Genomic DNA, 20,268 nt, shown 5'->3' on the forward strand with positions numbered 1-20,268 from the left:
AGCTCAGTATGTCACCAGTGTGAACACATGTATGGGCATCTGACATAATTGTAACTCAACTCAGTCACTCACTTTCCATAACCACCTAGTCCTGTTACTCAAGGTCGCGACCTCCGGAGCCCATCCTGGGTCACTGGGCCACGCTCACACCTGTGAATAATTCAGAGTCGCCAGGTCACCTAGTGTGAATGCCTTTTGGGTGGCGGGAGGAAACCGGAGAACCCCGAAAGCAAGCTGGGATTCAACCTCGCGACCTTGGAGGTGTGAGGCCAAAGACATTCAATTTTGTTTTTATCCGAAGCGGTTTACAGAAATGGACTGCCAAAAAAAGCAACACAAGGGGGCATAATTAAATCATGTCTGACTTCTTACATTTACATTTACATTTAAGGCATTTGGCAGACGCCCTTATCCAGAGCGACTTACAATCAGTAGTTACAGGGACAGTCTCCCTGGAGCAACTTAGGGTTAAGTGTCTTGCTCAGGGACACAATGGTAGTAAGTGGGATTCGAACCCGGGTCTTCTTGTTCATAGGCGAGTGTGTTACCCACTAGGCTACTACCACCCCATATAACATCACATATATCACCTCGCTTTCACACAAAAAAAGGGCAGTGGTTGGCAGGTAAGGAAACGGCTCCAAGAACTGCCAAGATGCCACTGAGCAAAGCACCGTCCCCACACAGTGCTCCCTGGGCGCCTGTCATGGCTGCCCACTGCTCACCAAGGGTGATGGTTAAAAGCCGACAACGCATTGGTTGTGTCACCGTGTGTCACAATGACAATCACTTCACTTTCATTTCTCCAACTTAAACGTCTCCAATGTAACAAACATACAAACTGCCTCAAATGAACTGAGTTTAGAAACGAAAAGAGCATCTGGTCCGTGAGCAGAGGTGCTCCAGAAAGAAAACGCCCTGCGGGTCGACCTCACAGAAGAAGGAGGTCCACGACCCCTTGTTGGATAAGAATTTGAGGAAGCCTCGGACATTTGGAGTCCAGACGGTTCTTCGAAGTCGGCAGCTCTGCCTAACACGACATCCCGCCTTGTTTCCCGGGAATCGCGTCCGTCTGCGCATGCGCAACTGCGACCTCAGCCGCGACGGAGCGACGAAGGCGGAGACCTGACGTGAGGAGACGCGGGTCCCACACGACGCGCTGACGGTCTGGAGCGGTTCCGGTCAGTAAGTAAACTTTCCTCGAGAACCCATCGTCCTGCTTTTAAAATACACACGGTAGTGGTGGTGGTGGAGTGAAAGAAGAATAATGACTTTTAAGGACTACTAGTTTATGGAGTCTATGGAGATCCAACGAAGTCTATGGAGATCCTACAGATGCTTAAATCACTCCACCACTGTTCAGATTTAAAACTTCTAGACGACTCTAAATTATATTTTTTAATTTATTCCTTCCAGGAAGGAAAAAAGAGACATTCAAACCCTGACCGTAGTACGTTTGTGGGTGTCACTGTTCTTTTGTTGTAGCGTCAACTAACAGTAATTGGCTCAGTAATATCTTTGGTAGAAATGAAGAATGAAAAGTAAATGATCACATAAAAGGTGTAAAAAAATGTGTGACTCCACTGCTATGAATTATTCGAAAATTAAATCATCCGAGCTTCTGATTGATTGGAACTGACCCTGTGTTGAGATGGTTGACATTTTTTAATTTTTTCACACGCAAACTGCTTCTTTAAATGCTGGCAATGCTCTACTATTCCTGCATACACCTAATCAATAAGCCGGAAATACAAGTGTGAATGTATACCAGCTGTACAATCGAAACTCAAATTTGGTGGATTTAAGCAGACAACTTTTTTGGGTGAGACTATTTACCTAATTGTAAGCCACACAGAAATGGTCAGTCTACATATTGCTATGGTACAGCGCTATAGAATGCCACTCCCATATGAATATTTACTATGTAATGAATATTTTAATGAAATATTAAAAAATCAATAACCATGTAGCTCTTCGGAACAAAACATATTGTTTCACAAATGCCTGTTAATGGAGACAGCATGATGAAACCCCTTAATTCAGCGTTTGAGAGACGTGTCCTAATACTTTGGTTCATGTTGTGTATCTAAAGACCCCTGATCTGCTCTGGAGTCCGTTCGTACATTATATGTGAACCCAGAACTAAGTCATTGTCCTGAGAGTAGATGACATTCACGTCTTGTTCTACTGTAAGATGCTATGTCTGTGGCAATACTTCTTTCCTGTCAGTGGACCACATCACTGTATCTGGAAGTATTTTGCAAGAGTGTTGTTATCATTTGGGGCAAGTCTAACCAAATAAACAGGATCTCTATAAAATATCTCATCAGGTACAATCATGGTTTGTTGGCTTCTGTGGGCCATCCTCTTTATTGCAGTTGAAGGGCAGCAAAGCGGTGAGTTCCTCACTTAATAACAGATTTGGGATGAAAACACACTGGGGTTGTACACTTCTAGTTACGCGGTACTTATTCGTATGATTTTGTTCTTGCAGAGTTGCCAGTGCCCGTAGATGTGAAAGTTGAGAGTGATTCCAAGAACAAGATTTACATCTCCTGGAAAGATGATTCCACTTTTGGCAACATCACAGACAAAATCATCTATGAAATCAAAATCTCATACAATGGGGAAACAAAACCAGTTTATTATGTAGGCTATGTGATTATGTACATGTTATTGTATATAAATGTGTGTTGTTATATAAAAATATTACTGTCAAACACCTATGCATTGGTATAGGAAATATATACTGTATACAAAACAAATTATTCATTCTTCACTAGACAGTACATAAGAACATTTGAGAAGTTTTGAATAAAACTTCTCCTTACCCTCCAGGAAGAGGTAATCCATCCAACAGTTACACATTACTGGCAGTGGACGTCTCCTCTGTACCTCCAGTGTCTCACTCACTCTGTGGAGATTCGAGCTCGATACCAGAATCAAACCAGCAAATGGATTAAGAAGATGATTTATGGTCAGTGGCATTTCCAGTCTTTTATGAAAATCATTGAGGCTGATTATGTCGCTGCCATTAACAGCAGTTCGGAACATTCTGTTTTCAGGGTATACTGGCCCGGAAGCAAACATTTACCCACAAAGTGAAACTGTTTTGGCTGGCAGCAAAATAAAATACTGCTGCATTGCAGAGCAAAGCAAAAAGCTGCATGGATTACAGTATGGAGGCATGTTGCTCAACGCAACACACGTCATCAATCGGACCTACATTTTTGATGTACACTTAACTGCACCCTCCATGTCTTGGGGCGATAATCTCCTTTGTGAAACGAAAGGAACTGTGGTTTTTGTGGGCTGTAAGTAAAAAGGACACTTTATGGAATGGACATTGTGTGCATGTATTTAGTTTTTGTTAGAGGTGTAGAATCCGACCTGGTTGCAGGGGAATAGCTGGGCGCCCGCTTCGTCCGTGTGCACGACTGATTAACAGGGTCTAATCGTTGTCAGCCGAAGCTCATTGAGCAGGGACGATTAGGCCCCATTAAATACAGAGCAGAAGCCGCTGGAGGAGGTGGCTGCATTGAGGTGGACTCTGATAGGCGCTGGAAGTTTTACCTTTTGTGTTTTTGCAGTTTTGGCTATTTTTTTTTTTTTTTACTAAATCGTTTGTTTGGTTGAACTCTTAACTTAAAGAACTTAAAGTATACAAACTTTAAGAAAGCATTATTTAATTCTGTAGAAAAAAAATCTTTTTTGGTCTGATATGGTTTTGGTGTATTTTAGATCCCCCTGAGGTCCACAACTTTATGTGTGAAACCAGAAACTTAAAATCTATGCAGTGTCACTGGAAGAACGGTCGGCACTGTAACCTGCAAGGATTAAAGACAACTGTGTATTCACTTAATGCGAGGTACCAAACTCACAGACTTGAGCAGAGCACGTGCGGTTTATTGTGGCAAGTTATTTTATGTTTCTCTCTTTTTTCTTTTTTTCTTTCAGAAATTATTTGACAAATTGTGATTGTCGGGAATGCGAGTGTACCTACTGTGCCATTGCGATACCTACAGGACATGAGGTGGTTGATTGGACGCTGACCTCCAAAAATAGCCTCAATGAAACAAAAAATGTTGATGCTGCTGATCCCCGTCACAGAGGTCAAATATATATATGTGTGTTTATTTAAGGATGTCTATGTTATTTTCGTCAGGAATCTGACATTTCAATGCCATGCACAATTTATAAAGTGAAGTGATTGTCACTTGTGATACAGAGCACACGGAGCACACAGAGAAATTTGTCCTCTGTATTTAACCCATCACCCTGAGTGAACAGTGGGCGCACAGGGAGCAGTGTGTGTGGACGGTGCTTTGCTCAGTGGCACGTCAGTGGCATCTTGGCGGATCGGGATTCAAACCGACAACCTTCTGATTATGGGGCCACTGCCCCAATTTATCACAGTGATCTGTTCATGGTTCACAGCTCCAAAATTCAAGGGACTGGAAGGTTGACTTTATGGTGACTTTTATGGTGACATAAATGATGCAACTGATCATGTATAAAAATCTGGGAATATATTCATATGGGAATTCACCACACTGCTCACTCAGGGTGATGGGTTAAATGCAGAACACAAATTTCACTGTGTGCACCATGTGCTGTGCTGCTGTGTATCACAAGTGACATTCACTTCAGTTTATCACTTATCCAAATGGAAATTAAAATTCTTTAAACATTAATTGATTTTTGAATTGTGAATCCTTATGATTTCTATTTATTGTAAAATACTTTGGTCTTGCTGCAGTGTATTTGTTTCCTCCTCATGGGCTGAGTGTAAAAGACGTGGACAAGAGAAGTGCCAATCTTCACTGGCGCTGGAATGAGAGCAGCTACGAGTCTCTTCCGATGGTGTGCCAGGCCCAGCTGAATTATAGCCAAGCCAAAGAAATAGTGAGTAAAGGACTTAAAATTGTATTCTTCTTATTATTATTATTGTAATATTATTACTAATATTTTCTATCTCTCTTAAAGAGAAAGGAGAGCAGCGGGACTAAGGGACTGATGTCTCTGACGTCTCTGACTTTAAGTGACCTGTATCCAGCTGTAACGTATTCAGTTCGGGTGCGATGTCATTCAGCAGAACATTTCTGGAAATGGGGTGACTGGAGTAGCAGCGTCATCTTTACCACTAAAGAGGACAGTGAGTGCGCAAAGTACTGTAATGAAGGAGTATTAAATATTAATGCATTTCCTGATAGTTCTCTAATGACTATTATGTCCTTTAAGCTCCTTCTCTGTTTAAATTGGACACATTTGTTTTAGTTCCTGAGGCGCTAGATATCTGGATGCAAATACGCAATGAGAATACAAGTTTTGTGGTGTGGAAAGTAAGTTAATTTAAAATGTATTTTAGTTCCTTTTAAATTTTTTACTTCTTTGGTCTGCTTGAGCTCAATAATGGAGATGCTAATGTCGGTTCCTGTTGCTCTTCTAGAGTCTAACTCCAGACAAGAGTCATGGAAAGATTCAGAAGTACCAAGTGAAATGGGGGACAAAGCTTGAGGTGTTGAACGGTGCAGATCACCGTTGGTACGAACACAGTGGTAGAGAAGGCAGAATCACTGTCTCGGCTGTTAATTCTGCTGGTGTCTCACCTCCATCCAGCATTGTGATACCTGCTGTCTACTCAGGTATGATTAGTCTGAAGATCCTAAAACTTCATGGGAATAAGAAGCTTCTGTAATACTTTGTTACCAATACCTTCTGACATTTAGTATTTTTTCTGTTGATTTACTGTATTCGTATGACAGGTATTTGAACTAAAACTGTTTATTCAGGTCAAGAGACAACACGCCTTAATGCTAGTGATGGTGGTTTCAATTTATCCTGGACTGGAAGTCCCAAAGCCACATATGGATATGTAGTTGACTGGGTTCCAGCTGTCAGTGATGGAACCAGCACTGTCGACTGGATTAAAATACCCGATAACAGTACAAGTATCAGGATCCAACCAGGTACAAGTTGCTGATGTTTCAGTCCTCAATTAAATGAAGGGGAAGTGATTGTCATTGTGAAATGCAGCACAGCACACCGTACATAGAACAAAATGTGTCCTCTGCATTTAACCCATCACTTGGTGAGCAGTGGGCAGCCATGACAGGCGCCTGGGGAGCAGCGTGTGGGGACGGTCAAAGGTACCTTTAGTAGAAGTAGTAGTACTACCTGCTCAAAAGTACCTCAGTGGCACCTTGGTGGTTCTGTGTTTGAACTGGAACCCTTACCTGCTAGGCCACCACTTCCCATAGATATAAGTTTCAAAGAATGTTATCAGATGTTCCTCCAGGCTTATACTTGTGTTGTTTTTCTTAAGATCACATAAAGGAAGGCAAAAAATACATACTTTCACTCCATGCCTGTACCACAGAAGCTCCAGAACTTCTGGATAGATGGGAAGGATATTTCAGAGAGAAAGGTAAAGATCTTCACTTTACTGCAGTAAAAACCAGACCCCATACAATAATGCTGTTACAATCACACTCTGTGTTGTGTTTCAGTGAAGATTCAAAAGCCTTATCTAAGACCAAAACATCTGTTTTGGCGGCAAAAAGATTGAGTGGTTAAGCAAGACCCGAACTTCAAAGCCATCATTGAAACTTGCACATAGCATAGTGCTTTAGTGTTCTACAACTTCCAACTACACATCTACCTTAATGTTTACCGCTTTACTTTTCTCCTTGCTTTCCTTAGAGCCACTGAAGCCTGTTCCAAGTTTCAAACTAGAACAAAATGACAATGGCGTTCACCTAACCTGGGAAGAGATCTCCCAAGAAGGCCTGAGAGGCTACCTAAGCCATTATGAGATCAAGTATTTCCAGACCAAACTAAATGTTCAGAAAGAAGGTGAATGAAACGCCATATCAATTATGGGGACAAAAGTTTATTGCTCGATATGTAATTGGGTTTTGCAGCATTAGCATAGCTTAAACTGTAAACCTTAGAAGTAGAACACAATGTTCTCAGAACAATCTTGGATTGAATATTTTGTGAAATTGCACCACAGAATATGAATAAAAATTAAATCATCTTACCCTACTTTGTCAGTGAACGTGTCAGCTGGAAAACAGTCATTTACAATCAAACATCTTGAAGTTGCCTCCTACATATTCAAAATAAGAGCAGTGACCGGTGGAGGTAAAGGTCCAGAGGCCGAATCCAGAATCTCTCTAATGTCAGATGGTACGTATGTGTCTTAGGCATTGTGCGTACATTGGTACAAAGGACGATATTTTCCCAGCACTGTGTACAAGGTATTGCATCAATGTAATGTCACACTACATTAATATTCTGGATGTTTCCCTAAACATCGAAAATGTGCCTTGACTCAGTTCTGCATTTGGCACGACCCTGTAGTTGTGTGGTGTTGTAACCTGTGTGTATTTGTCTTTAGCATTTCAAATTATAGTAGAAACTGTCACTGCCCTCCTCATCACCATCTCAGTCTTCATATGTGTCCTTGTCCTGAGCTACAAGAACAGAGTATGGTGAGGAAGCATTTTGATTCTTTCTTCTTTGTTAATATTTGAAAAATATATTGAAAAAAATAAAAAAAAACATTTTTAATCAACAAACATGCAGTCTCTCCAGGTTAAAGGAAAAGGTTTATCCTGCCATCCCAGAACCAAGTCTGGTTTTTCATCCATTAAAGGTGAGTGTGGACGATGTTTGTACGTATTCTTCTCTACTACTGTGTATGTTTAAATGTTCCTTTTGATTAGTTATTGACTAAAACCCAACCTCAAAAAAGTTTAATATTTATGTAAAACCAATTAACAGTTCCTTGCCTTTCTTCTTCTAGGAAGCTGACGTTCAACTTTTCAAATTGCCACCTGAAAATATCGATTTTGTCACAGAGGATACTGAGGTGAAGACATTAAAATGCCAGGATTTCCACTGTTCTTCTTTATACCAAAACCTGGATGGCACAGAGATCGTATCTGCACTGGAGAATCCTACCTACAATCCTACCTTCAACTGCGTGCCAAAAGAAAATTCTCAATCGGAAACAGAGACACCAAGCTACCAGGCACAGCTGGTCCCAAGCATTACCCACTGCTTACTGCCATCAAGCCCATCTCACTGCCAGAGCTATCAGCCCCATCACTTCATCACATGTACTTCTAAAACAGACCCTTGTGCTGGCTAAGCAGAAAGACCAGCCGCTGTGCAAGCCTTCAAGGACCATATTATTTAACATTCATCCATTGCATTAAATATATATATGGAATCTTTCCCTGAGGCCATATGTAAATGTGAAGAATTGAGTGCTGTGACAAAAAACTCTCACAAATGCTTAGTTGCTTTCATGAGGGAGATGAAAATTGAAATTATTCGTGCATTCCAGCAAGTCCTGTCCCAACACCACCCGGATGCATGCAAACATGCAAAATTGTAAAACAGTGGCACTTTACTGTATTTCAGTCGTTTTTTTTTTTTAATTCTAATTGTTTGTGATGTTATATATAACTTTGCTCTGCCTTTATACTTGTACTTTTTATTCAGTTTTTATGTTTGCATTATGTACTGCATTCTTTTTATTCTTATCTTGTTACCAAAGCTGACTGTCCCAAGTGCTCCAGCCTGGTGAATAGGGTTAAGGTTAATGAAGGTCTCTCTGGGGTGAAAATGTCCTGGCAGGTATTAAACCTGATTGTGTCTACCTGTGTATAAGCCTGTTTGGTGAGCTTTTGTTTTTCACAATCCTCCATCAGTCTCCCCGCTGCCATTAAACTAATGCCCACGGGTCGTTTTAGTCATGGCTTTTTGTATTGACTGTTGCAGTAACCTATAACTTTCACAGGTTCATGTATGTGAGCATGAATGCAAGCAGAACTGGTGGAGAGACACAAGAAGAGAATTGACATGAGATGGAAAAACACAGACAAAAAAATTGACTGGGTTTATTTAACAGGTTTTATTTTGCTCTTTGTACATCGACCATTACAAACACACACAGAAAAATTCACATTTGTAGGCAAGCCATTTTCATTCATCCATGGCCTTTCATCAAGCAGCATCTCTTAGGACTGTGAGAGGAACCTGAAAAACATGGTTGAAGCCCATGCAAACAAAACATTCTGGTATTCCTGTGTTGGTGAAGATCAACCGTAACAACTAGTTAACAAGATGCATTATTAACTCGATTAAAGACATTTTGCTGAGAAACTTATCCTGGAAACTGCTAAATGACCTCACTTTCACCTCAGTGCAATAGGAATACATGAAGATGTCCTAATAACAGGGATAAAAAAAATTACAAAAACTCAGAATAATATAAAAAATGAATTCATAAATTCTCACAGCCTTCACAGCAGAGAGGAATTTCTAACAGTGTGTTCGGAAGATTTAGGTATGCAGCCCACTGACATCAAATTGACTTCCCAGCACTTTCATGTTTCACCTGGTTTAAATGCTACCACAGTAATATCAGCTTTTGCACAGTTATGACATAAAATATAATGCCTCTTAAAGTAAAGGCTGTGAGGAGCTCACTGAGGTGGGACTTCCTATTAAATCGCTGTGCTCATCAGTGTGTGAAACGCTTGCCATCGAGATCTGCGGCTGGTACTCCTTGTGCCAGTGTTCTATGACATGGTATGATGATGTGCTTGATTGTACCAAAGACATTTTTGGGCCTGTGTGGGGCTGGTACCCAGGGGGGTGTGCCAAGAAAGAATTTGCAATAGGCAGCATTGATAATTTGTATGTTTTGTTTATAAAGTTTTCTATGTGGACACCTGCGCTGTCTTGGTCTGTGGTGTGACTATCTAGCTCATCTTTGTCATTAACTATCAGTAGAGGCTCCTCTGAGATATGCGTAACATGAGCAACATTCTCATGTGGCAGTTCAAAAAGCTGGTCAGATCCCTGAAACATTAAAACATTAAAAAACATTAAAATGCTGATTAAACATTAAACAGCTCTTTTAAATTCCTGATTATCCTCAAATACACCAAGATTATCAAATAACAAATGGATTTCTAGTGAGAAGACATATCTGCATGTTGGCAGCAACTCACCTTTGGAGGGAGAAAGTCTAGCCTTGGCTCTGGGATCTCTGGGTATACATTTTCCTTTATCCTGGTGACACAAAGACCAGCACATCAATGTCTATTCACCTAATAATATTAACAGCAAGAATAATAATAATAATAGAAAAACTTCCTCCTCACCATGCTCTCTTTTTGTAGCACAGGAATATGACACATATAAGAGTTAGGATGGCGAAGGCCAGGGCAATGACAGCTTCTACTATAACGCGATAAACTGGAAACAGATACAGACTGGTTACCAAAGTACATCGTTACAGGGCTGAGGCACATTTCTGAAATGATAAGCCAGTTCTTCTGATAACACATAATCTCAAGACCCTTGGAACATGTACCTTGTGAGGTTACAGTAACTGTAACTGTATCCTGTGGGCCTTTACCCCCACCTGTTACAGCGTTAATTCTGAAGGTGTAGGATTTAACCTGAAGAGGGCCAATTATATACTCCTTCTGTCCGGCTGTAATGTTAACTGCAATAAAGCGGGAAAATTAATTCATGTTATTATCCAACAAATGACTCGGCAATCATTTTGTTCCAACTTTTGCAACATATTCAGTTGAATTACAATCAATTTACACCGCATAGTTTACCCTTTTTTTTAGCATTTGTGTCAGACATCTCATAATATGTTATCTCATAGTGGCTAAGGAAGCCTCTCAAATCTTCTTGGGAGAGCTCCTCCCAGGTTAGGAGGACACCATTTCCACTTTGCTCTGCTTTGAAATTTGAAACGGATTTCAGTGGATCTTAAAAAAAGGGACAAAAGGAGAGTTAGATGTTGAGTAATAAAGTCCAGACGACTGATTTAAGAAATATATCCTTTTGTCTTATTGCGCCAGATTCATGCAGTTTTCAGTTTTTTATATAGATTTTTGTCATTTTTTTTCTGTTTTGGTCAAATGTTAACCCCAATATCTACAACTAGCCAGTGTAAACACAATCCAAAGAGGGATGAAAACCTCTGTTGCCCAATGGTATAGCTTATAATGTGTACAGTAATGAGGCTCATTTGTTTACTTTTCTCTCTTGAATAACCCTCCCATTTCTGCTGAAGTTCTGGTCCTTCTGAAGTGCATACATAGAGGGAGAGTATGTATCTGGTGCCTTCTCTGAAGTGCTCTACAGTAAAGAAAGTGATGAAAATACATTGCAATGCAATCTACTAATCTACACTCATATATACAGTGTCAAGTTGATTCATCTGCAACTTGTACCTGGTTGGATCCTGATACTTGTACTGTTAGTGGGTATTTTAATCCAGTCAACAGTGAGGTTCACTTGTATATCGGCTTGAATCCAGTCGACCACGTATCCACACATGGATTTGGGGTTTTTGGTCCAGGATAAGTTGAAACCGCCATCACTAGCAGTAAGACGTGCTGTCTTATGGCCTAAATAAAGACAATGTTCAACCAGTAAATTATATGAATAAATGATAAATGTCAACAGAAAGAAAGAAACCTACTTTTTCCCATTAATTTAAAGTGCCATTTTTTGTAAGTCAAGTCTGTGTCATCTCATCATACCTGAGTAGACAGCAGGTATCACAATGCTGGATGGAGGTGAGACACCAGCAGAATTAACAGCCGAGACGGTGATTTTGCCTTCTCTACCACTGTGTTCGTACCAACGGTGATCTGCACCGTTCAGCACCTCAAGCTTTGTCCCCCATTTCACTTGGTACTTCTGAATCTTTCCATGACTCTTGTCTGGAGTTAGACTCTAGGAGAGCAACAGGAACTGACATCACCATTATTTAGTTCAATTATTGAGCAGACCAAAGGAGTTGAAATGCCAAAGGAAGCAAAATACATTTAAAATGAACTTACTTTCCACACCACAAAACTTGTATTCTCGTTGTGTATTTGCATCCAGATATCTAGCGCCTCAGGAACTAAAAATAAAACAAAAATTGTCCAATTTAAACAGAGAAGGAGCTTAAAGGACATAATAGTCATTAGAGAACTATCAGGAAATGCATTAATATTTAATACTTCTTCATTCTTTGCGCACTCACTGTCCTCTTTGGTGGTAAAGATGGCGCTGCTACTCCAGTCACCCCATTTCCAGAAATGCTCTGCTGAATGACATCGCACCCGAACTGAATATGTTACAGCTGGATACAGGTCACTTAAAGTCAGAGACGTCAGAGACGTCAGTCCCTTAGTCCCTCTGCTCTCCTTTCTCTTTAAGAGGGATAGAAAATATTGGTAAGAGCTTTAACAGATCTTTAGCTATTTCGGTATCAAGGCACCTATATAGGTCTCCATGAAAATGCTGAACTTCTCAATATCAATATTTCTTTTTGACAATTTTAAGTCCTTTACTCACTATTTCTTTGGCTTGGCTATAATTCAGCAGGGCCTGGCACACCATCGGAAGAGACTCATAGCTGCTCTCATTCCAGTGCCAGTGAAGATTGGCACTTCTCTTGTCCACATCTTGTACACTCAGCCCGTGAGGAGGAAACAAATACACTGCAGCAAGACCCAAATGTTGTACAATATTGTGAAAGAAAACTTTGGTGAACCAAAGATACATTTAGATACATGAAATGCTCAAGTAGAGACATTATCTAGTTAGTCAGTGAAAATGTGGAACACACAGTCCTTACACAACCATAAATTCAATAGTTATCCAGTCACTTTAATTCCCATAAAAGCAGTGGAAAATCAGCTTTATGTTTTTTTAACTCCATGTTCATGGACCAACATTGTAAAATCTGCCTTGTGTACGGTATCGGTAATTAATGATGACCCTGATGAATATATCCTAGATCTCCCGTTATAGAGAGAATATTATACCTCTGTGACGGGGATCAGCTGTCTCAACTGTATTTGTTTCATTGATGTAGTTTTTGGAGGTCAATATCCAATCCATCGCCCCCTGGCTTGCAGTCAGTTTGATGGCACAATGACAATGGTGACCGATGCAATTTGTCAAACACTCTCTGCAAGATCAAAAAATGCAACATTATAATGCCTACACAATAACATAGAACTATGGGTCTACTGTTTGATTCTACGTCTGTGCTACCTTCCATTGAGTGAGTATTTTGTTTTTCTTATTCCTTTCAGATTAGAATCACGGCCATTCTTCCAATGACACTGTAGAGATTTTAAGTTCCTGGTTTCACATGAGAAGTTGTGCACTTCAGGAGTATCTACAAATGAGGCAAAGTGAGAAAGGAGCAAACAGGCAGAGCTCTGCAGTTGGTCTAAGGTGCAACATTTAAGATCGATCTGTTTACTACACTGAAAAAAAATGTAAAGTAAAAGTAACCTAATATTTTAGCGTTGCCACAATGTACACAAACCCAACAAAACTGCAGTACGTAGAATTATAGTAAAGTAAAAAAACAATTCACCCATAAGCATCAATTTGACAGCTTAGTTTTTAAAAGAGCAAAATATATGTTATACCTATTTTCTATATAAGTATGGGATGTCTATATACAGTGCATCTGGACAGTATTCACATCGCATCACTTTTTTGCACGTTGTTATGTTACAGCCTTATTTCAAAATTGATTAAATGCTTTAAACATTTTGTTTTGGCAAATTTATTTAAATAAAAAACTGACAATGCACATGTACGTAAGTATTCACAGCCTTTGCTCATTTTAAAATCTCTCCAGAGATGTTCAGTCGGATTCAAGTCTGGGCTCTGGTTGGGCCACTCAAGGACATTCACAGAGTCGTCCTGAAGCTACTTTGATATCCTGGCTGTGTGCTTAGTCCTGCTGAAAGATTATATAAACAGGTATATAGAAGGTGTGTGACTTTCCAAATCATGTCCAGTCAACTGTTTTTTCCACAGATGGACTCCAATTAAGACACAGGAAGATACATCTCAAGGATGATATGGGGAAACAGGATGCATCTGAACTTTTTGAGCTTCATGGCAAAAGCTTTGAATACTTATATACAAATTCTGAGGGAAAAAAATTATTAAATCATTTTTGGAATGACAAAATATGGGAAAAGTGATGCTCTCTGTGTACTTTCCGGATGCACTGTACTTGTCTATCTGTCTTTGTGCAGGTTTACAGTAAAATGACACAGTTAAAACATTCCAAACTTACAGCCAACAAAAACTGTAAATCCGTCTTTAGCTGGTTCACACACTAAATCATCACCCGTGGTCTTGGAGGGCTGAGATAGGTATACATCAAAGATGTAGGTCAGATTGATAACCTGGGCTGCCATCAGGTTTGTGTCTCTGTACTTTAACTTCTGTTCTGAGTTGGGTTTTGCTGAGATGCAGCAGTATTTCCTTCTAGTCCCAACACCAACTGTTTCACCCTGTGCATAAACCTTTCTTTCAGTTCCATTATCTCCTGAAAAAACACAACAGAGAAACAAGGCAGGCATCATTTGTGATGTTGTACACCAAGACACTTTCTTGTCCTAATCAACAATAATACAGGAAATTCCACTGACCATAAATTGGCTTCTCAATCCATTTGCTGGTTTTATTCTGATGTCTAGCTCGAATTTTGACTACATGAGTGAGACACTGGAGGTTCAGAGGGGAGGTCCAGATCCAGTAGTGTTCGACTGTTGGATCTGGTGTCACCAACACCTCTTCCTGTGTTGCACAAAAATCTTGTGAATAATCTTGAGTATTTTTTTTGCATTCCTATCATATGACAGTCCAACGTTTGTCTATTTTAACTGCTGTATATTTTTACACAAATTGCTGTAGCCACTTGGAAATAAATGTACTCATATGTATTCATACTTTTGCCTGTAGTTCTGAGTCCCCGTCGTATGAGATTTGAATATCATAGATGAGTTTTTCTGTAAAGCTACCCAGAGATGTATCATCTTTCCAAGAGATATTAATCTTGTTCTTGTAATCACACTCAACTTTCACATCTGTGGGCAATGGCAACTCTGCAAATAAATCACATTAATAAGTGCTATATTCTCACCATCGATATATATACACTAGAGGTCGCTTTCAGCCTCTCAGCATGCATCAATACCGCTGCCATATTGGGACGGGGTTCTAAGCCCATTCAACCATGATTCTCTGACAGTATGAGCGAAATATGATATTGTTGGTTCATTGTCTATAGTTCTTGACAAAATGTATGGACCTTACTTTTTTTTAAGTGAACAGGTAAATGTTCATCTTCCTTATTAAATATAAAAAATAATTAACATTGTCTATAGTTCTCTACAAATCCATACAAATGCCTGTTGCTTTGGATAAATGCATAAATATAAATGTATGAGTGGTAAAGGCTAGAGGGCTAATAATGAAGATTGCCAGGGTCTTTCTGTGAAAATTACTGGCCTTTCGAAAGAGTTCGAAAGCATAATCGGCCCTTTTTTGTGGTGTTTGTATTTGCCTTGTTCTGCATGTGATAGTTTATGTTTATTTTGAATGAAAAAATACCTATATGCAGATTACATTTTGAACATAAAATTCTGCTGAATTTTCAAAAAAAAGCTTCTTTATCAATTTATTCACAGCTCGACCGTAAATACATATCTGGTATTTGAAACAAACCAAGACAATAAAAATCACTTCTCAAATTTGCCGGGTTATGGCTCTTATAAATTCTGTTTTCCACCTTGACCTTCCCTGATAGACGTTCATTCGCTACCCCGTCCCAAGATGGCGGCTCTATTGACTCATTCACTCCCACTGATGCCCAGTTCAACGTGACATCTAGTGTTTATATCTACGTATTCTCACTTCAAGCACTCTCATATGAATGAATTTGTGGAACTCACCATTTTGCAGTCCTTCGACTGTTTTGAGGAAGATAGTCCACAAAAGCCAACAAACCATGGTCAGTAGTATAACGTCAATAATACAGCTGGGAAAATGCAATTTTGCAACAATGAACAAGAAGGCAGGGACGTGTAACTTGTGAAATTAAATGATCATCTAAGTAGCATATGCAAAATCAAGAAACAAGGTCAGCTTTAAATCAAAGATCACGCACATAAACTTTTATGAAAGGTCATAAGGTTACACAAAGGGTTTGAAAGCATAATTGCCCCTCTTAGGGAATGCTGTGCACAGTCATGAAAACATACGCAGTTTGAAAGTGAAAGTGAAGTGATTGTCAGTGATTGTTTTTTTCTGCTCTGAGTCTCAGTGGAGGCGGACGTGTTGCTCTCACTCTTCCTTATCTTCCCTGCTCGCTTGTCCTGTCTACTGTCTTTGGGAGATGCTCTCAGCCCTGCGCTGTGAACAACGAAAGTCAATGAAATGTATGGAGTTGATCAGCTGGTCTCTCAATGCTATTGACATAATCATCTCGACAAGAAATCCAGGAGCGGGAGATCCTGAGTGTCCTGCCAGAACGTTTGCCGCCGAGTACATGATGGACGGATGGGAGAAATGGAGGATCGTGTGCCTGTCTGCTCTATCCGTGGAGGACATCGAAGACATCTACAAATTCGGAACCATGATCACAGGACTTTTGATTAGATTAGGCATTGCCCTGGTGTATCGGAAATTGAAGTCTGGCCGGACTGATTGATGGAATGGGCAGAGCCGTGGACGCACAGAATGATCGTAAATTGGACACTGGAAACTGGTCAACGTTACGGAGAAGCTAGCGGCTTTGCACAGAAATTTGGACAGAGCTGAAGTTTCAAATTAGACAAGTTCGGCATTCGGCTCCCCTATTCAGCGCCTGCTGCAGAATCAGCATGTCCCGTCAGGGCCAAAGCAGCTCGACTCTCCCACTGACCGTTCTCCAACCCAAGGACACATAAACACACACCCGCTGATATGCACTCACCCCTCTCTCATGCCTCCGCCCGCTTCGTACCCCCCAGTGTGAACTGGCGGGTCTGTGTGTGCGCCGTTTTGGCAGCAGCACCAGGACTGATGCTCGTTTATGTGGGATTTCATCCACGCATATTCAGATTCAGCCCCTTTTCCCCTCCCCTGTCGCAATTGACTTTTACTTTATATGTTTTGTAGAGCCTATGTGCTTATGCTGTTGAGGTGGGGTTTTTCGTTTACGGTTCCCACAATATACTCCCCATTGGAGTATATATCCCAATTTGGGGGTTGTCTTTTTTTAATCCCCTTCCTTTATTCTTATGTGTACCCTGCTTTTGTTTATGACCGTACAAATTCAGAACCATGATCACAGGACTTTTGATTAGATTAGGCATTGCCCTGGTGTATCGGAAATTGAAGTCTGGCCGGACTGATTCTTCCTGACCCGCCCACCCTACCCTCCCAATGCACTGTGCAGTGTTTATGTATAGTGGGGTTGATGGCCAAGTTTCACTAGTACTTGTGCTTTTGACATGGTTTGTTGCAACAGCAATAAAGGGTTTCATCCATCATTCAATCAATCAAACACTGCAGCACAGCACACACAACGAAATGTGTCCTCTGCTTTTAACCACCATCCTTAGTGAGCAGTGGGCAGCCATGAAAGGCGCCCGGGGAGAAGTGTGTGGGGACGGTGCTTTTGGCAGATCAAGATTTGAACTGATTACGGGGCCGCTTCCTTAAACGCCAAGCCACCACTGCCCCTAAAGCATGGCACTCTCCCCTTTGTGATGGGCTCATCCGGGCGAGAATCATACCCAAGCATATTCTGCAGCAAATAAAGGGTGGTAGTAGCCTAGCGGGTAACACACTCGCCTATGAACCCGAAGACCCAGGTTCAAATCCCACTTACTACCATTGAGTCCCTGAGCAAGACACTTAACCCTAAGTTGGTCCAGGGGGGGGACTGTCCCGGTAACTACTGATTGTAAGTCGCTCTGGATAAGGGCGTCTGATAAATGCTGTAAATGTAAAGAATTGCGAGTCCCTTTTAAAAAATCTATAGATCAATGGGATTCAATCTGAGAACAAACCCAAACCCAAAGACAAACCTGATGACTAATTTAAAGGCGGGTATAACCAACAAAAGATGCCCGTTTCTATTATGTTCATTAAATAAATGACCAAGTACTAGTTTAATGACTTTTTGAAAACTTTGTAAAAAAGCGTGTGTGTGTGTGTGTGTGTGTGTGTCCACATAAATTACTGAGGAGGTAGAGCAGGATAATGAAAGATTTCGGAATGAAACCGCGGTTCCCACGCTCGACAGGAAAGAGCTGGGCAAGAAAAAAAAAAAGAATCTGCTGTTCTTCACTTACGCTCATACTTTACTCTCCTTCGCCCGTCCAACAGCAGACGACGGCGGGATGAAATGCTCCAGCTTCTCCACCTCCACCGGATACAGAAATAAAACGTTAAAAAAAATAATTAATAATAATCATAGCTTAAGAAGTCGAGACACCCTGATTTGTTTAGAACGAGAAGTCCGTTCTTGAGGAAACGTCGCCAACCTCCGGAGTTCGTTTGGAAGAATGGTGTGTCGAGCGTCTCGTATCCCCGGAACGCGCCGAGCGCTCGTTGACGTTGGAGTTTCGCAAGACACTGAGAGTCGGAGCTGCTCGTACGCGGCCCGGCTGCTCTGCATTCCCAGGAAATGACTGCACCATTCTCAGGAAATCTGCTTTCAGGGGGAATAAAAAAAAAAAAAAAAAAAACTTCCCGTCTGTGGCTCGGTCACTTCATTTTGAATAAGTGAAGAAATTAAAATGAAAATGCTGCCTTACATGTGTCCATCATACCGACCTCCGAGACTCATATTTTATCAAATGCAGCTCGTATTCGACTGTGTTTCTGGACAAAGTGCTTGTTAATTAATGATTAATTAATTAATGATTACCAACTGGGCTATTGGGCCAGACGGCCCCCATGACCCTGTGTCCAGTTCACATATGTAGTTAACTTGGTAGTTACTGGTCAGCTTGCATATACATTGCATTGAACAGATGAAATCCCAGAATTGAAGGCTGGGGGATACCAGTGGAGAAGATTTGATAGATCTTCTAGGTAGGAAGCCAACCACTGCCATGCCAGACAAGGAACGTCTTGTAGTTTACCAGAATGGAAAACACTGCTAAAAGGTTGAGGAGGATGTAACATTTCACATAAAAATGTACAGCCAAGTGAGTGGGAGAGAGAAATGTACAAATGACAACCTGACAGTCAATACTACATTTCGTTGCCCTGTACTTGTACATGTGTAATGACAATAAAGTTGAATCTAATCTAATCTAATCTAATATTGTTTGAAATTGTCAGTTAAATGTGGTGTTGGGAGAAACGTAATATTGGAGGAAAATGCAAATTGTGGAATCCTTCAGCTTTTCAGGGAATCAGTTCCTGCCAAAAGGAAAGGTCATTGCTCTCCAATCAGGACCAGAGTGACCAAAAATATTTTAGGGAAAGATTGTAGAAAGACTACAGCTGACAGTGGGTATAAGGATGCTTGTTGTTACTTGCAAGGCAGGTCATGAGAAAGGATGAGACATTAGGCAATCACAACCTGTTATGTGAGTGAGTGCTTTATCACTGTGTAGCCAGAACAAAATCACTGACGTTCACACACATTTTTGTTAATGTTTTGAACATTAACAGTATAATGTATAGGGCATGTAATTGTACAAAAGTCGTGTTTCTAAAAATGAAATTGTCTCTGCAAATACATAGATCAAGGCAAAATTCACAGACTTCCTGCTTGATGGGTTCCAGTAATGTACGACCAATCAGTCAATAGCCAACAAACGGTTCCTAGAAGCATTTTGTAAGTGAAAGTTGGTGAAGATCCTAGAAGCTTAAATGTCTTTCATAGTGAGAATACAATTGGTCAGATCTTTACTGTCAGAACTCAATACTTGGTCAAAAAAATTATATTTGATTAGGTCATTATAGTTTTTTCATTGTTACAATATTGGGTCTGTCTGGGAGTGGTGTGTAGAGAAGTTTTTTTTTAAATGCTTATTTTTTTTTTTTATTTAGATTTTTTTATGTCTATTGATTACTCAAATGTCCATTAAACATAATTGAGTTTTGGGAGGGGTCTCTAACACCCCAATAATAAAGTTTTTTTTTTCACATTTTAAACTGCATTTAGTGTGAGAGTTATGGAGAGTAGATACAATTCACACACAATGTCATAAACTGTGGTCTCCTGAGCCAGACTCACAATGCCCCTATATTTCTGGGGAAAATCCTGCAACAACATGTTCAAAACCTCTCATTGCTGGACCTGGACCAGGATGTTTGCGATAACATTCCTATCCGCCCAGAGCTCAGACCGTACCCGGCTCAATAGGTGTCAACAGCAATGACAATATTGGTTTAGCAATATCTTCG

The 20,268-nt window shown here is 40.5% G+C and overlaps 2 protein-coding genes across 7 annotated transcripts; one reads left to right on the plus strand and one right to left on the minus strand.

Annotated features, from left to right (window-relative positions):
- The first annotated feature begins 993 nt into the window (after positions 1-993).
- On the plus strand, positions 994-8,764 carry LOC114786219 (leukemia inhibitory factor receptor-like). Of its 3 annotated transcripts, none has more exons than XM_028973151.1 (18): positions 994-1,185; positions 2,331-2,396; positions 2,495-2,649; positions 2,839-2,977; positions 3,066-3,314; positions 3,742-3,868; positions 3,958-4,127; positions 4,760-4,905; positions 4,987-5,155; positions 5,278-5,342; positions 5,450-5,645; positions 5,793-5,969; positions 6,326-6,427; positions 6,703-6,855; positions 7,057-7,191; positions 7,403-7,496; positions 7,591-7,660; positions 7,811-8,764. In XM_028973151.1, the coding sequence occupies exons 2-18, from the start codon at positions 2,339-2,341 to the stop codon at positions 8,156-8,158; spliced, it is 2,553 nt and encodes an 850-aa protein (XP_028828984.1). In that variant the 5' UTR covers positions 994-1,185; positions 2,331-2,338; the 3' UTR covers positions 8,159-8,764. The 3 variants fall into 3 exon arrangements, with proteins under 3 accessions (XP_028828984.1, XP_028828982.1, XP_028828985.1); XM_028973149.1 differs by having other exon boundaries at positions 994-1,181; XM_028973152.1 differs by having other exon boundaries at positions 995-1,181; positions 3,958-4,112.
- A 138-nt stretch (positions 8,765-8,902) lies between these two features.
- On the minus strand, positions 8,903-18,687 carry LOC114787159 (leukemia inhibitory factor receptor-like). Of its 4 annotated transcripts, XM_028974995.1 has the most exons (20): positions 18,663-18,687; positions 18,390-18,556; positions 18,198-18,270; positions 15,810-15,827; positions 14,806-14,960; positions 14,505-14,652; positions 14,147-14,401; positions 13,099-13,225; positions 12,867-13,012; positions 12,394-12,539; positions 12,080-12,248; positions 11,892-11,956; positions 11,589-11,784; positions 11,277-11,453; positions 11,080-11,181; positions 10,653-10,808; positions 10,397-10,531; positions 10,185-10,278; positions 10,032-10,092; positions 8,903-9,879 (listed from the first exon to the last, which is right to left on the minus strand). In XM_028974995.1, the coding sequence occupies exons 1-20, from the start codon at positions 18,673-18,675 to the stop codon at positions 9,478-9,480; spliced, it is 2,805 nt and encodes a 934-aa protein (XP_028830828.1). In that variant the 5' UTR covers positions 18,676-18,687; the 3' UTR covers positions 8,903-9,477. The 4 variants fall into 4 exon arrangements, with proteins under 4 accessions (XP_028830828.1, XP_028830829.1, XP_028830831.1 ...); XM_028974996.1 differs by lacking the exon at positions 18,663-18,687 and having other exon boundaries at positions 18,198-18,268; positions 18,390-18,542; XM_028974998.1 differs by lacking the exon at positions 18,663-18,687 and having other exon boundaries at positions 15,810-15,895; positions 18,198-18,268; positions 18,390-18,456.
- Positions 18,688-20,268: the final 1,581 nt, after the last annotated feature.

The sequence above is a fragment of the Denticeps clupeoides genome, chromosome 3 (assembly GCF_900700375.1).
Source record: "Denticeps clupeoides chromosome 3, fDenClu1.1, whole genome shotgun sequence".
NCBI classification, from domain to species: Eukaryota; Metazoa; Chordata; class Actinopteri; order Clupeiformes; family Denticipitidae; genus Denticeps; species Denticeps clupeoides.